General features: G+C 42.9%; 1 protein-coding gene across 8 annotated transcripts in view; it reads right to left on the reverse strand.

Annotated features, from left to right (window-relative positions):
• The window catches only part of LOC134285148 (armadillo segment polarity protein), a 121,159-nt gene that overhangs the window by 16,008 nt on the left and 86,810 nt on the right, over positions 1-18,341 (reverse strand). For all 8 annotated transcript variants that reach the window (XM_062845329.1, XM_062845322.1, XM_062845325.1 and 5 more), the window contains one exon: positions 218-1,848. In XM_062845329.1, the coding sequence (XP_062701313.1) occupies positions 218-1,848 (1,631 nt within the window). The remainder of the gene's footprint in view (positions 1-217; positions 1,849-18,341) is intronic.

Raw genomic sequence — 18,341 nt, forward strand, 5'->3', positions numbered from 1 at the left:
AAAACTGTCACAATTTCCGACTGGAATTCTCAATAAAAAAAAACTCCATTAAAAGCTCTTGCAGGTGTTCTTCTGGAAATCCTTAAGAAAAATACTAGATCATTGGGCACTATTTTCCCAACGAAAATGTTTTTTTTCGTTGACTATTTCATCATTATACAGCCAAAATAAATGTCCCGAAAATATGATACGAGCGTGTCAATTAAATCTAACTTACCCTCTGCGTATCCTGGAACGCCTTGAACAGCAATCGCACCAGCAGATGGATCGCTCCGTGCTCGCGCAACGGTGCCGCATTGGATGGGCAAAGAGCCAAATTACGGATCAGTCCGATGACGGCCTTGATCAGTGGCCAACGGGACGGTGGATTAAGTAGCTTCACAATCACCGGCAGTCCGTATCCATTGCGGACGATGTTCTGCGCCGACTCGGACTCTGGATGGCGCGAAGTCAGGTGACGCAGGGCGCACACGGCCGGCTCGGTGATTTCCTCGCGATCGCCAGCGTTGATGATGGTACCGACGAGAGCCTCAACGCCTCCGACCTGACATACCGTGACCTTATTGCGTTGGTTGTTGCACGTCAGATTGGACAGGATACCGGCTGCGCAGGTTACAACGTTCACATCGGACGAGCCGAGAACTGTTACCAGACCGGAGAGGAGCGTTTCCAATCCGTCAACCTTTGTAGCGGCATCCGAAAGATTGCGCAGCGTCCACAGGCAGTTCTGAACGAGACGCTGTGATGGGTTTCCTAAATGCATGGCCAAGGCTTGCATGCCACCGGCTTCAACGATGGCCGGCTTGTTGCTCGAACAAACTGACAGAACCTTCAGCACCCGTGAGGTAGTCCAGAGCAGCTTCTCATAGTCATATGAGCGCATGATGCGAACCAGCTCACTTGGGCCGGTGGAAGCAAGGATAATAAGTTTACTCTCTTGGTTTCCGTAGGCAAGAATCTGCAGACAGTCTGTAACAATGGCCAGGAATTTGACGTTGTTGCGCTGCAACAAAGCTACCATCTTCTGCAGGCCACCAGCCAAACGGACTGCCATTTTGCTGCCATCCTGATGGAGCAGCAGATTGTGAAGCGTTGTGATCGCGTAGAACAGCACAGATTCAACCGGCGACGAAAGCAGCTTTACGAGCGCTGGGATTCCTCCGGATTTGAATATTGCCAGCAAACCTTGGCGATGGTGTGACAAATTGTGCAGCGTTCCTACGGCTCCCTTAGTGGTTTCCAGATCGTTACTCTGTGACAAAGCACGCACCAAAGCGGCGACCATTTGCGGGCTGTTCATGATCGCGTGGCGTGAAGCTTCCTTCTTCGACAACTGGTGTACCATCATGGCAGCCTGGGAAACCACAACCTGATCTTCGTCGTTCAGCAGTTTGATCAACTCCGGAATAGCACGGGTTGCCAGATCGGCATCGTCCTGGTAGTTAATCAAGTTGACCACGGCATGCTTGAGCATCTGCGATGGTTCGGACAGTCGCTGCACTGCCGTCGGTTGCTGTGGATCGAACTGTGTCGATGGGATCTCGATACCCTCCTCCAGGGTTTCCGGGAACATGGCCGCTCGCACACGCTGCGAGCGGGTCTGGCTCAGCTGCTGGTTCATGTCGTCCACCTGGTCCTGGGTGAAGTTCTGCGAGAAGCCCTGATCCATGTCGAACATCAGCGGATCGTCCTCCATGTCGTCATCCTTGCCACTGAGCGATGGCACCTGTGTGACCGCACCCGAGTGGATGCCGGAATCACCCAAGTACGAGTTCTGTTGCCACATCAGCGTTTGCTCCTTCGCCGAGGGCATCGGCATATCCGATGAATTGTACGGGTTGTGGGACACTGGAGGGTGAGAGAAAGAGAGAGAAAAAAAAAAGCGAAATTAACAATTGATGGCACTGTGTGTGGGAACTACGGTGGGGATGGTGTATCATTCTAGGATTTGTTCGAGGGTTGTCACCACGTGCGAAAACACTACACATTCACAAAACGGTCACGCAACTGCGACATTTCGCATTAATTTGCTGTGAAGAACAAAGAAAGTCTGAGAAATGGTGCAACTAGTGCGAGTACAAGCACTTCTACTAATAAAGACATTAAAGGCGTTCTTTGATGTATTATTACCCTTGCGGTTTTCACCTGCCACTCATAGAGGTAAAACATTGAATTTTCAAATCAATAAGAGGTGGAAACGGGTTTGGATACCTTTTATATATTGGGGAGAAAGTTTAAGGCTATTTTAATAATTTTTATTTCACTTTATTATTGTAAAACATTTACGTTTTTTGCCCTCAACAAATCTCGCGCTCAGTATCATGCGGGCGTATCTACAATGATCGATTTCTCTTCATCGATTTTCTCTTCGGCTAATAACTTGGCCTGCAAATCATTTTTGGTTGTTTTTATTGTTTTAGATGCTAGTCCTAGTCGACCTTCACCGAAATACACCGAGAGATAATCCGAATATTGGTCGTATTTTTCGAAATAATGCGAAGAGAAAATCGACGAAGAGAAATCGATCATTGTAGATACGCCTGTATGATACTAAACGCGAGAAATGTCTAATGAGATTTTCTCTGATCTCGCTATTTAACAAAAGCCTTGGTATAGACACAAACAATATTAAATAGTTTAGAGAAACGTTAAAACTCATCACGCATAAGAACACCCGGAATCGGATCCAGAATACTAGTAGTTTACCAGTAGTCTCTAATATATTCTGAGCCTAAATTATTGCTAGCCGTTTTTCAAGTTATCAAAAAAGAAAAAAAAAAAGCGATTCGATGTGTCACGAGTGACACCCGGAAGCGGATCCGAAATGCTAAGGGTACTCTCAAATGTGTTATGAGCTTAGGAACCGTTCATAAACCAGGTAGAGTAGACCAAATGTTAGTAATCTCAGTCCCCCTCTCCCATCGTAGACTTTTGCCCATAGACTTTGTTCAGGCTCTCCCCCATAAAAGTCTGCGTGGTTTATGAACGCCCTCATTTTCTTGTTAATCGTTCATCAGGTTATCATTTTCTTGTTAATCGTTCATTAGGTTATCGGAAAAGTTCACTTTTAAGCTTGACAACTTACGGCGGGACACCCGGAGCCGGGTTCGAAGCACAAGCTGTAGTCTCAAATGAATTCTGCGCCTACTTATGTTCTTGCTAAGCGTTCGCCAGATTATCGAAACAGCCGTAATTCAGTGTATCGCAAGCATGACTGTGGCTCACTTCTATGTTTGATCACTTCCAGTGGGACACCCGGCGCCCTGCCGGACGTCTCAAACGTGCTTTGAGCCTATTTTCTTGCTAACTGTTCATCAATTCGTCAAGTTATCGATACAGCCGCAATTTCATGTGACGCAAGCATAACTTTTGTTCACCGAACACACGGAAGCGGTTCCGCAATACTACCACTAGTCTCAAAGTTTTCAAAGTCTTCAAAGTCTACGGTCCATACACATTAGGCCTGTCCACTTTTCAAAAATGTTCTCTGATTCTCAAGTCCACCCCCATATTTTGATTGGCATCCTAAAAGAAGTAACTGGTCAAAATTTCAGCCAAGTCCATTGAAATTAAGAGGTGCATCAAATCAATTTTGTGTTTTTCGACTATTTTTGAACTTCAAAAAATCATAACTACACTAAAACTTGTCAAAACTTAATTCTTTCGGCAGAAATTGAAAGCTATACTTGTTTGCTACAACTTCTCCGAACAACGTATGCCAATAATATTGAAGGAAACATGTGTAATTATCACATTTGTGATCAGAAAAACCTTAAAAAGTTGATTTTTTGATAGATTTTGTTCTGGAACACCCTAATATACGTAATAAGTTTGATGTTTTAAAACGGCATCGTATTCTCTCATGTTTTTTGGTTATTTGCTTCTTTGACACCAATGCTGTAGGAGTTGAGCAAAAAATATTAAAATTCGGGAAAGCTAAATGTGGCCTAAAAACTAGCTTTTTGGGGGCAATCACGCTGTGGCGCGAAATTGTACTGAACGTAGTAGCTTTGCTTCCTTGTAGTTTGCCTTGGCTACCCCCTATCACGGGTGATAACAAACAAGCGTAATGACAGGTGTTGGCTATCATATCAGTGCTGACGCGATGCCACTTTTTGCGCGCCAAAGCGTGATTGCACCCAAAAAGCTAGTTTTTAGGCCACATTTGGCTTTCACGAATTTTAGGAATTTTTGCTCAACTCCTACAGCATTGGTGTCAAAGAAGCAAATAACCAAAAAACATTGGAGAATATGATGCCGTTTTGAAAAATCCAACTTATTACGTATATTAGGGTGTTCCAGAACAAAATCTATCAAAAAATCAACTTTTTCAGGTTTTTCGGATTACAAATGTAATAATTACACATGTTTCCTTCAATTTTATTGGCATACGTTGTTCGGAGAAGTTGTAGCAAACAAGTATAGCTTTCAATTTCTGCCAAAAGAATTAAGTTTTGACAAGATTTAGTGTAGTTATGATTTTTTGAAGTTCAAAAATAGTCAAAAAACACAAAATTGATTTGATGCACCTCTTAATTTCAATGGATTTAGCTGAAATTTTGACCAGTTACTTCTTTTGGGATGCCAATCAAAATATGGGGGTGGACTTGAGAATCAGAGAACATTTTTGAAAAGCTGGACAGGCCTAATACACATATCAACATTTTTGTATGGACGAAAGTCTACGAGGTGGGTGGGGTGGGCGGTCGTCTGAGATGGCCAAAATTTGGTCTAAGTGGTTTTTGAACAGCCACTACTTGGGCTGATTGATGACCGCTGACGACGCCAGCAGAGAAATTCAGAAACGCATTGTGGCAGGAAATCGGGTCTACTTTGGACTCCGCAGAACTATACGATCGAATGAAGTTCGCCGTCACACGAAGTTAACTATCTACAAAACGCTGATTAGACCCGAGTCCTTTATGGACAGGAAACATGGACTATACGGGCAGAGGACCAACGCGCTCTTGGAGTTTTCGAACGTAAGGTGTTGTGTACAAGCGTTGGGAAAATTTAAATCGATGTTTGCAACATCGATGTTTTTGTTTCGATTAATCGATTTTTTCAATCGATGTTGAAGCCCCACAGAATTGACCGAATCGATTTTTTACATTCGATACAAAACTATTAAATTTTCATTTTACTTCAAAATGCATTGTCTCAACTCAACGTTATCGGACGCCTGATATGTGAATATGCAAATAGGCGTTGCAGTTTTGAGGAATCAAAATTACTGTTTTAGATTTGTTTCTAGTTTCATAAACTATATGAGTATGAGCAATTCTGTAACCGTTCGGTTCCAAAAGGTACTTGATGGCTCCGCCACAATTCCTATTTTCCCAAATTTCTTCCCCTAAATTAGACCCTGCAATAAAGGAACGCACACACTCCCTGCATGCAGGTAACGAATAGTGGTTTCTGCTTTTAGTGGTGTTGCGTGTACGAACACGTTGCATTACACGAACACTACTTGAGTTACTGGTTGAAAATAGTAAACAAAAATCAGCTGTTCCCGGCAAAATCAAATGGGTATATTTTCAACCAGTAGATTTGCATTAGTGTTCGTGACGCCGCGCTGCGAAACCACTATGAGTGCTTGTTCCACTTTCACGTCATACCGTGTCCATGAAATGCGTCCAAACTCGAGCAGTTTGAGCTCGGGCAAAACAAACACCAGCCCTGAAAGTCTTCTCCTCGTCCCATAGATGGTGCTCAACTACAACAGGATGGGCAAACATAAAATCATGAGCATAAATGTATAGGAAAAATGTTGGCTCTTCTTATAAAAGCCAAACGGAAACTGGGGAATTTCTCTTAAGGTGAATATATGACGAAGCCACACCTTGAATTTTCAAGAGCACAAATCTGAAGAACCGAATGTCGAATTGAGCTGAAAAGTTGATCGATTGGTTACCCGCTGGTGGTGACCAATCGATCAACTTTTCAGCACAAACCGACATTCGGTTCTTCAGATTTGTGCTCTTGAAAATTCGAGGTGTGGCTTCGTCATATCTTCACCTTAACTGTCAGTGATCCTCGAACAGAATCGTAGTAGCGCGCGTGTGTAATTTGTAATGTTGAGGTGAATTTTGTGAAAAACCTATTTATTGGTGAACGTTTTTTAATTGTTTGTGTTTTCTATTTCAAATTAGGATCAGTTTGTTCGTTAGAAAACCACGTTAAATGTTAAAATGTGTGTTAATAAAATGTTGTAAAAAGTAATAGTACGGACAGTTAATGTTAAAATGTGTTAGTACGGTTAGTAGTGTAAATAGTAAAATAATATGACTTAAAGCTAATTAATTGTTAAAATTATAGTAAAATCCACTACACAAAGAACAAACAATAGGACAATGAACGAAAAACAATGTGTTAACTAAAACAAAACAAGAAAAAGGTACGTAACAAAAGTGACAAGACAATGAGTGAAGTTAGAGGTTAGGTACGGTGGCGTCATAGGGTACTAATCCGTGATGATCAGGTCCAAGATTGGGACCTTTTTCTTTTCTACTCTTTTTGCTGAGTTTCCGACAGTGCGAGGAGCCGTGAATGTGTGTGGTGGAAGTGCGCGCAGTTTTCCTGTTCAGGACGCGACCCTGAACTCGGTCCAGCATTCCGAGGAGTAGCTCAGTGCCGCCATTGCTCTTGGCCGCGCGATTAGGCACTTTCGACGCAGCCAGCCTTTCTGCAGCCGCCATCTTCCCACACCTGCACGAGCCGATCAGCACCAACACCGACAATAGCCCGGCCTTTCCGAAGTCGGCATGCGTCCGTCGAACTCTCCTTCAACGTTCCCGACGCCTGCTTCCCAGACCAGCATCGATCGGCGATCCACGATCGACTAGCTAGCCACCAGCTACCCCTCCAACAACGATCCGGAACAACAGAAGAACAAATATGCATGCAAGTACCCATTTTGTGACGTCACTCAATAAATAATTGTAAATAGAAACCTCAGGTGTAGCGCGTTTTGGAAAGAGACACCAAAAGTTAAGATTTGTTCACCATTTTGTGTTTGTGTCGTTCTCCGGGTTCACAAAGGAACCTCCAAGCCTCGCTTTTCTTGGATCATAACCGTAATAGTATTCCCCCACCCCCCTTTTTAGATGATTAGTTTGCCAATTCTACGTAGTGAGACCTCTATGGGCAGGTTCCGGTTCCGCGATTGCTCCTGCGAGATTAGGCCATCAATGGCATGTGTATAGGGGTGAATGAAATGCCATCAACGACCCTGTAGATTCCCCCATCCCATGAGCTACCGAGTTACAAATTGGCGCCCAACAAAAATAACATTTCAAACCCCTTTCCTTTCTTCCCGGAAGGGGAGGTAAAAAAAAACAGTATCCTGTTTGCAATTTCTTTTCGTTCTCCAAACGAAATAGTAGTAATTTATTAAACTGTCTTAATTTGATTCTAGAACGTACGGATTCTCATATAGAATCGTCAATGAACCCTAGGAATATATGAAATGCGCGCGGAAATAATAGGTCGTATTTTTCTAATCCGATTGAACGCTACATAGAATAACAAATTTTGTTGAATTTGCAGGACCAATCCGTAATCAAAACGTAACCGCGAAATGTCTCACCGCGATGTCAAACGAACGCACAACCGTCGTGCAACGCGTTGGAAGTCTCGGTCTATCCGATGGGCTTTTGCTCATACAACCACGAAATGTCCGCGTTATGTCAGTTCCCGCGAAAATCTGGAAGAGCAATCCGTGCCCTTCCACCCCCGAACTCTATAGGACGATCTCGTCGAGCAAGATCGACCGGTCCCAACAACGATCGTTGCGGACCCTATCGAAAGTACGTCGCGATCACGGTCGAGAAACCAGTAGAACGCGAAGCCAGTTTGGCAGACATCCGGAGGTCTGTCCAAAATCCGCGAAGAAACCGGAAATTATAATACTTACCGCAGTAGATACTTACCCACGATCCGACCAACCGACGAAGATTTCCAAAACCACTACACATGCCGCGAAACTAAAGCAGACCCACCGATGTGGTGATCTGAAATTGATATCGTAGAGCGAAACGCGAAAAATTCTCCCAACCCGACGGAAATGCGCGAAAGATTACCGCGGACAGTTCCCGCGAACTGCTTTCCGATTTCCCGAACAACGATGGGGACTTTTCTTTCAAGGAAATGCACCCCAACCCCCCTAATCCAAATTTATTTGGTGATTCGAAGTGCTACCAATAAAGCACAGAAATAACAAACAAGTTTTTGCTCGGGTCTTCCTAGAAGTGCCTGAGGGTATCGGTCCGTCGAGGCCACAACAAAGTTTTGCTCGGGTCTTCTTGGAAGTGCCTGAGGTATCGGTCCGTCGAGGCCACCCAACGATCGAAGTAGGCTCGGACATTGCCAGCGAAGTTTCCTGGTGCGAGCTCTACGAAACAACTTCCAGTGGGACCAGTTCTAAGCGAAAGAACTGGCGATCTAATTTATCCCACGTCGTACGTTCCTTGGACGGTTAAGTCCTGCAACCTAGAATCAAAATAATCATCGATGAAAATCTTCAAGTCAGTCGTACTTGATTGATTGATACTCACCATTCACAGGTCCGGACCGCGCAATGAATGGGTCGCTCAATGAATGAGCCCCTCCATGAATGCACTTTCAACTAGAAATCCTATACATAGAGATGAGCGGAAGTTACATACATCGATTCGGCAACGCTGTTTGTTTTGTTTACAACAGCTGCCAACACTTGCTACAAAGCTAGATGTTCAAACTTTGTGCGTGACTTCGTTGTGGTTCAAGTTGTCTTGTTTACATTTTCTAATTATGGTAGTTTTTTTTTTTCAAAATTTTGTAGAAATAGCGAAGCAATCGAAGAAATCTGAAATTCATTGCAAAAGTGTTACGCTAATCATATCGGCAGAAGTGAAGCAAGAAGCAGCAATGGAAGTTTTTTCGACAAGTTCAGCAACAAAAGTGTCGTCATAAGCATGAGCTTTTGAAAGCAGAATTAATACATTTTTATCTTTTTACTAAACATACATATGCCGCCAATTTCTCGATATTAAAAATAAATAATTTTAATTTATTTAGTTCCGATTGCAATACCGTTCAAACGACGCCTTCCTACGAACGATAAGCATGTTCATTTGGCTCACACTTTGACAGTTCTCTCTGCACGATTGGCTCACAATGGCCGCCTCCGCAGATCTCTATAATGTAGGATTACTACTTTCAACTTCCTAGAAATGCATTAAAATGTCAAAATCAAATCAATGTTTACAATATATCTACTTACCAGGACAATCTTCCAAAACGTCTCCTGAAAAGAAATCTCTCTACGCCGACCGATTCCGTAACCGACAAATGGAACGCAACCGATAATTGATCGCGAATCGCGGTTATTAATGTGATCACTCCCGAGAGTTTTCGTTTCGCGGACATAGTTTTAATCGATTCACTCCCGAAACGCGCGATATTTCGTAGAAACTAGACGAGGAAATCGGACTCGCGAACCGTTTTACTCGTATCAAAACGTAAACATAAACATCGCAACAGCTGATAGCGATGACAGTTTTCAACACAACAGTGTTGGTAAATCATGAGTTACCACTCAAAATGAGAACCTTTTCTTCTCGCGTGAGCGACGAAGGTTAATAGGGTAGTCCCGCAAACAGAAATTTAAAATTTTTAATTCACCAAATCAGTGATGATGTTGGTTGAAATTAATAATTGAAATTGAAAACTAGTAAGTTCAAAATGAAATTCTTTCATTTTGAAAGAGGAACGATGGGGTAATGTAACCGTTCGGTTCCAAAAGGTACTTGATGGCTCCGCCACAATTCCTATTTTCCCAAATTTCTTCCCCTAAATTAGACCCTGCAATAAAGGAACGCACACACTCCCTGCATGCAGGTAACGAATGAGTGCTTGTTCCACTTTCACGTCATACCGTGTCCATGAAATGCGTCCAAACTCGAGCAGTTTGAGCTCGGGCAAAACAAACACCAGCCCTGAAAGTCTTCTCCTCGTCCCATAGATGGTGCTCAACTACAACAGGATGGGCAAACATAAAATCATGAGCATAAATGTATAGGAAAAATGTTGGCTCTTCTTATAAAAGCCAAACGGAAACTGGGGAATTTCTCTTAACTGTCAGTGATCCTCGAACAGAATCGTAGTAGCGCGCGTGTGTAATTTGTAATGTTGAGGTGAATTTTGTGAAAAACCTATTTATTGGTGAACGTTTTTTAATTGTTTGTGTTTTCTATTTCAAATTAGGATCAGTTTGTTCGTTAGAAAACCACGTTAAATGTTAAAATGTGTGTTAATAAAATGTTGTAAAAAGTAATAGTACGGACAGTTAATGTTAAAATGTGTTAGTACGGTTAGTAGTGTAAATAGTAAAATAATATGACTTAAAGCTAATTAATTGTTAAAATTATAGTAAAATCCACTACACAAAGAACAAACAATAGGACAATGAACGAAAAACAATGTGTTAACTAAAACAAAACAAGAAAAAGGTACGTAACAAAAGTGACAAGACAATGAGTGAAGTTAGAGGTTAGGTACGGTGGCGTCATAGGGTACTAATCCGTGATGATCAGGTCCAAGATTGGGACCTTTTTCTTTTCTACTCTTTTTGCTGAGTTTCCGACAGTGCGAGGAGCCGTGAATGTGTGTGGTGGAAGTGCGCGCAGTTTTCCTGTTCAGGACGCGACCCTGAACTCGGTCCAGCATTCCGAGGAGTAGCTCAGTGCCGCCATTGCTCTTGGCCGCGCGATTAGGCACTTTCGACGCAGCCAGCCTTTCTGCAGCCGCCATCTTCCCACACCTGCACGAGCCGATCAGCACCAACACCGACAATAGCCCGGCCTTTCCGAAGTCGGCATGCGTCCGTCGAACTCTCCTTCAACGTTCCCGACGCCTGCTTCCCAGACCAGCATCGATCGGCGATCCACGATCGACTAGCTAGCCACCAGCTACCCCTCCAACAACGATCCGGAACAACAGAAGAACAAATATGCATGCAAGTACCCATTTTGTGACGTCACTCAATAAATAATTGTAAATAGAAACCTCAGGTGTAGCGCGTTTTGGAAAGAGACACCAAAAGTTAAGATTTGTTCACCATTTTGTGTTTGTGTCGTTCTCCGGGTTCACAAAGGAACCTCCAAGCCTCGCTTTTCTTGGATCATAACCGTAATAGTATTCCCCCACCCCCCTTTTTAGATGATTAGTTTGCCAATTCTACGTAGTGAGACCTCTATGGGCAGGTTCCGGTTCCGCGATTGCTCCTGCGAGATTAGGCCATCAATGGCATGTGTATAGGGGTGAATGAAATGCCATCAACGACCCTGTAGATTCCCCCATCCCATGAGCTACCGAGTTACAAATTGGCGCCCAACAAAAATAACATTTCAAACCCCTTTCCTTTCTTCCCGGAAGGGGAGGTAAAAAAAAACAGTATCCTGTTTGCAATTTCTTTTCGTTCTCCAAACGAAATAGTAGTAATTTATTAAACTGTCTTAATTTGATTCTAGAACGTACGGATTCTCATATAGAATCGTCAATGAACCCTAGGAATATATGAAATGCGCGCGGAAATAATAGGTCGTATTTTTCTAATCCGATTGAACGCTACATAGAATAACAAATTTTGTTGAATTTGCAGGACCAATCCGTAATCAAAACGTAACCGCGAAATGTCTCACCGCGATGTCAAACGAACGCACAACCGTCGTGCAACGCGTTGGAAGTCTCGGTCTATCCGATGGGCTTTTGCTCATACAACCACGAAATGTCCGCGTTATGTCAGTTCCCGCGAAAATCTGGAAGAGCAATCCGTGCCCTTCCACCCCCGAACTCTATAGGACGATCTCGTCGAGCAAGATCGACCGGTCCCAACAACGATCGTTGCGGACCCTATCGAAAGTACGTCGCGATCACGGTCGAGAAACCAGTAGAACGCGAAGCCAGTTTGGCAGACATCCGGAGGTCTGTCCAAAATCCGCGAAGAAACCGGAAATTATAATACTTACCGCAGTAGATACTTACCCACGATCCGACCAACCGACGAAGATTTCCAAAACCACTACACATGCCGCGAAACTAAAGCAGACCCACCGATGTGGTGATCTGAAATTGATATCGTAGAGCGAAACGCGAAAAATTCTCCCAACCCGACGGAAATGCGCGAAAGATTACCGCGGACAGTTCCCGCGAACTGCTTTCCGATTTCCCGAACAACGATGGGGACTTTTCTTTCAAGGAAATGCACCCCAACCCCCCTAATCCAAATTTATTTGGTGATTCGAAGTGCTACCAATAAAGCACAGAAATAACAAACAAGTTTTTGCTCGGGTCTTCCTAGAAGTGCCTGAGGGTATCGGTCCGTCGAGGCCACAACAAAGTTTTGCTCGGGTCTTCTTGGAAGTGCCTGAGGTATCGGTCCGTCGAGGCCACCCAACGATCGAAGTAGGCTCGGACATTGCCAGCGAAGTTTCCTGGTGCGAGCTCTACGAAACAACTTCCAGTGGGACCAGTTCTAAGCGAAAGAACTGGCGATCTAATTTATCCCACGTCGTACGTTCCTTGGACGGTTAAGTCCTGCAACCTAGAATCAAAATAATCATCGATGAAAATCTTCAAGTCAGTCGTACTTGATTGATTGATACTCACCATTCACAGGTCCGGACCGCGCAATGAATGGGTCGCTCAATGAATGAGCCCCTCCATGAATGCACTTTCAACTAGAAATCCTATACATAGAGATGAGCGGAAGTTACATACATCGATTCGGCAACGCTGTTTGTTTTGTTTACAACAGCTGCCAACACTTGCTACAAAGCTAGATGTTCAAACTTTGTGCGTGACTTCGTTGTGGTTCAAGTTGTCTTGTTTACATTTTCTAATTATGGTAGTTTTTTTTTTTCAAAATTTTGTAGAAATAGCGAAGCAATCGAAGAAATCTGAAATTCATTGCAAAAGTGTTACGCTAATCATATCGGCAGAAGTGAAGCAAGAAGCAGCAATGGAAGTTTTTTCGACAAGTTCAGCAACAAAAGTGTCGTCATAAGCATGAGCTTTTGAAAGCAGAATTAATACATTTTTATCTTTTTACTAAACATACATATGCCGCCAATTTCTCGATATTAAAAATAAATAATTTTAATTTATTTAGTTCCGATTGCAATACCGTTCAAACGACGCCTTCCTACGAACGATAAGCATGTTCATTTGGCTCACACTTTGACAGTTCTCTCTGCACGATTGGCTCACAATGGCCGCCTCCGCAGATCTCTATAATGTAGGATTACTACTTTCAACTTCCTAGAAATGCATTAAAATGTCAAAATCAAATCAATGTTTACAATATATCTACTTACCAGGACAATCTTCCAAAACGTCTCCTGAAAAGAAATCTCTCTACGCCGACCGATTCCGTAACCGACAAATGGAACGCAACCGATAATTGATCGCGAATCGCGGTTATTAATGTGATCACTCCCGAGAGTTTTCGTTTCGCGGACATAGTTTTAATCGATTCACTCCCGAAACGCGCGATATTTCGTAGAAACTAGACGAGGAAATCGGACTCGCGAACCGTTTTACTCGTATCAAAACGTAAACATAAACATCGCAACAGCTGATAGCGATGACAGTTTTCAACACAACAGTGTTGGTAAATCATGAGTTACCACTCAAAATGAGAACCTTTTCTTCTCGCGTGAGCGACGAAGGTTAATAGGGTAGTCCCGCAAACAGAAATTTAAAATTTTTAATTCACCAAATCAGTGATGATGTTGGTTGAAATTAATAATTGAAATTGAAAACTAGTAAGTTCAAAATGAAATTCTTTCATTTTGAAAGAGGAACGATGGGGTAATGTAACCGTTCGGTTCCAAAAGGTACTTGATGGCTCCGCCACAATTCCTATTTTCCCAAATTTCTTCCCCTAAATTAGACCCTGCAATAAAGGAACGCACACACTCCCTGCATGCAGGTAACGAATGAGTGCTTGTTCCACTTTCACGTCATACCGTGTCCATGAAATGCGTCCAAACTCGAGCAGTTTGAGCTCGGGCAAAACAAACACCAGCCCTGAAAGTCTTCTCCTCGTCCCATAGATGGTGCTCAACTACAACAGGATGGGCAAACATAAAATCATGAGCATAAATGTATAGGAAAAATGTTGGCTCTTCTTATAAAAGCCAAACGGAAACTGGGGAATTTCTCTTAACTGTCAGTGATCCTCGAACAGAATCGTAGTAGCGCGCGTGTGTAATTTGTAATGTTGAGGTGAATTTTGTGAAAAACCTATTTATTGGTGAACGTTTTTTAATTGTTTGTGTTTTCTATTTCAAATTAGGATCAGTTTGTTCGTTAGAAAACCACGTTAAATGTTAAAATGTGTGTTAATAAAATGTTGTAAAAAGTAATAGTACGGACAGTTAATGTTAAAATGTGTTAGTACGGTTAGTAGTGTAAATAGTAAAATAATATGACTTAAAGCTAATTAATTGTTAAAATTATAGTAAAATCCACTACACAAAGAACAAACAATAGGACAATGAACGAAAAACAATGTGTTAACTAAAACAAAACAAGAAAAAGGTACGTAACAAAAGTGACAAGACAATGAGTGAAGTTAGAGGTTAGGTACGGTGGCGTCATAGGGTACTAATCCGTGATGATCAGGTCCAAGATTGGGACCTTTTTCTTTTCTACTCTTTTTGCTGAGTTTCCGACAGTGCGAGGAGCCGTGAATGTGTGTGGTGGAAGTGCGCGCAGTTTTCCTGTTCAGGACGCGACCCTGAACTCGGTCCAGCATTCCGAGGAGTAGCTCAGTGCCGCCATTGCTCTTGGCCGCGCGATTAGGCACTTTCGACGCAGCCAGCCTTTCTGCAGCCGCCATCTTCCCACACCTGCACGAGCCGATCAGCACCAACACCGACAATAGCCCGGCCTTTCCGAAGTCGGCATGCGTCCGTCGAACTCTCCTTCAACGTTCCCGACGCCTGCTTCCCAGACCAGCATCGATCGGCGATCCACGATCGACTAGCTAGCCACCAGCTACCCCTCCAACAACGATCCGGAACAACAGAAGAACAAATATGCATGCAAGTACCCATTTTGTGACGTCACTCAATAAATAATTGTAAATAGAAACCTCAGGTGTAGCGCGTTTTGGAAAGAGACACCAAAAGTTAAGATTTGTTCACCATTTTGTGTTTGTGTCGTTCTCCGGGTTCACAAAGGAACCTCCAAGCCTCGCTTTTCTTGGATCATAACCGTAATAGTATTCCCCCACCCCCCTTTTTAGATGATTAGTTTGCCAATTCTACGTAGTGAGACCTCTATGGGCAGGTTCCCGTTCCGCGATTGCTCCTGCGAGATTAGGCCATCAATGGCATGTGTATAGGGGTGAATGAAATGCCATCAACGACCCTGTAGATTCCCCCATCCCATGAGCTACCGAGTTACAATTCCTTCAGGAATTTTATGCTGCATTCCATCTTGAATTCCTCCAGAGATTCCTTTAAGAATTCATCTAGGGATTCCACCAGACATTTCTTCGGGAATTTGACTTGGGATATCTTTCAAGATTCCTCCAGTGATTGTTCAAGTGCTCTTTTCGAGGTTTCCTTCAGGAATTTCTCCAGAGATCCTTTGTGGTATTTCCTTCAGAGATTTCTTGAAGGATTTCTACATATATTTCTGCCGGAATTCCGCTAGAGATTGCTCATATATTCCACTTAGAATTATTTCTGCAGGAATGTGTTCCAGAAATTATTTCAGAAAATTTTACTATAAGTTATTCAATTACTCCAAATTTTATCCTGGGATTCTTAAATAAATTCTTCCAGGAATTTGCTAAGAAAGCCCTCGTGAGATTCCCTAAGGAATTCCGCATGGGATTGCTTCCGGGATTCATCATGGGGTTTCTTCACAAATTTCTCCAAGATTCCTTCAGGGATACACCTGGGAATTCCTTTTGTTATTCTTTCGGGAACAACTTCCAGGATTATTTTGAAAAATGCTCCGGGAACTCTTCTTGGGATTCCTTCAGGAATTCTTCCAGAAACTCCTCCAGAAACTGTTTAGAGATTCCCTCAGGAATTCCTTTTGTGATTGCTTTCAAGTTTCCTCCTTAGGTTTCTTCAGGAACTCCTCCAGGAACTGCTTCAGGGATTGCTCCAAAAGTTCCTTTGCGTACTCTTTTTATGATTCATTCAGTATTTCCTCTGGAATTTCAGCGATTTCTTCAGTACTTCCTCCTGGGATTTCTGGGAACAGAGAAATCTTCCTAGAACTCCCTAAGAAATTGATTCTTGGATTTTTCAGGATTTCTTCCTGGGATTCCTCCAGGAATTGCTCAAGGGATTCCTTAAGAAATTCCTCTGGGAATTACTACATGGATTCCTCTAAAAAATCTTACAGAGATTCGTCCAGGAATACCTCTGGCAATTTCTCTAGAGATTCCTCTGGGAAATTTTCCAGAAATTCCTATTGATATTGATCTTGAGATATCTCAAGGAATTCCTCTAGAGATTCCTCCTGAAAGTGTTCCAGCAGTTCTGCAAGAAAATGCTCCAGGAATTCCTCCAAAGACTTCTCTAAGGATTCCTCCAAGGATTCCCCATGGAATGTAGACAGGGATTCCTCCAAGAGTTCCTCTAGAGATTCCTCAAGGAACTTCTCTAGACATCCCAGGAATTCCTACAGGCATGTCTCCAAGGGGTTCCTCAAGGCATTCCTTCAGGGATTCCTCTTGAGATTGCTCTTAACCTACATCAATTTCTTTACGAATTTCTCCACAATACCTACGACAATTTCTCCAGAAATTTCTCCAAAAAATCTTCTAGAGATTCCGGGAGGAATTTCCCCAGAAACTCCTCCCGAATTATTTCAAGAATATCTCCAGCAATTCCTGCATGAATTCCTTCTAAGATTTTTCTAGGAATTCTTTCAAGGATTTCTTCAGAAATGTCCCTAGGAATTCCTCCCGGAATTCATCCAGGAATTATTTCTGGTATCCCTCCAGGCATTTCTCCAGGGACTCTTCCGGGAATTTTACCAAGAATTTCTCCAGGGATTACCCCAGGTATTTCTAGGAATTTCTTCAGAAATTTCTCCAGGAATTCCACCCAGAATTTCTCAAGAGATTCATTCAGGGATTTCTTTAAGAATTCCTCTAGGGATTTGTCCAGGAGTTCCAGGGAATTTGTCCAGAAAATCCCCCCAGGAATTCCTCCTGAGGTTCCTCCAGAAATTGCTTCAGGGATTCCTCCAGCGGGTTTTCCAAAAAAGTCCTCCAGGAGTTCTTCCAAGAATTCCTCCCAGATTTCCTATAAAAAAATCCTCATTCCTGTTAAATTTTCTCTTTTTGGTAGCAAAATGACAAAACATTTCGGTCGATCCCATTTTGTACATATTATGGTGTAGATCCAGGAAGAATTGAAACAACTAAAAATGCGAAAGTCATATAGGTATTCTACGAACCATCCCAAGCGAACCAACCTTTGCAAATCATTTCCCACAATAAATCACGTCATAACAAACCATACCAAATTGACGGCACGCATCATTACAATTATGAATTTTATGACAAATATTTGTCATGTTCCGGTTTGATGTTTTGACCCTCCGAATGCACTGTAACTAGGTATGTATACCATACCTACTAATAGAGGAAAATGTCGTCATAATTTACACTGCCTCCCTATGTTCCCGTGTGTCTCGATGACAGCATCATTAGAAGTGCACGCACCACAACACCCTTCTTCGCTCTCGAGTTCGACTCCGAGAGAGCAGGGATCTGTCGTCGGTACGGGCAGGACACCATTCAAGAGGGAAGAACCCCGCATGTCGTCCGATGCTCGCCTAGAAATTGCGATAATCAAGCCTAGCACACGTTCCTTTTGAAGCTCCCAGGACCAGACGCTGAACACTTCGGCCACATTACCAGTATTAAGGGTGAAATGGTATAGTTTTTTATTATCTTCTGTACAATATTTGCTTTTATCTCTTCTCTCGTTTTTTAAGCCCATAGGAAAATAACGGTGGAACCCCTTTCAAAAATTTGTCATTCGATGAGTGATCCGTTTCATGTTTGCCTATGGAATAACTCCTTTCTTGTTGACAAGATTTAAAATCCAGTCCGGTTGACCCCTCGCCTCGTGTCTATACGAACGTTGAATTCAGTACGACAGTCGTCGGAAGGGTCGTGTAATTGACGGCCAACGATGTTGGTTTTGCCGGGAGGGGTACCGTTTGAAGCTTCTGCACACAGTCCCCTGCTGGCGGTGCCAGCAGTGGTGGGTATTGTCGTAATTACTCAGTAATTGATATTTCTAATGCAGCCCATATTA

This window comes from Aedes albopictus, chromosome 1 (assembly GCF_035046485.1).
Source record: "Aedes albopictus strain Foshan chromosome 1, AalbF5, whole genome shotgun sequence".
In the NCBI taxonomy this organism is placed as follows: domain Eukaryota; kingdom Metazoa; phylum Arthropoda; class Insecta; order Diptera; family Culicidae; genus Aedes; species Aedes albopictus.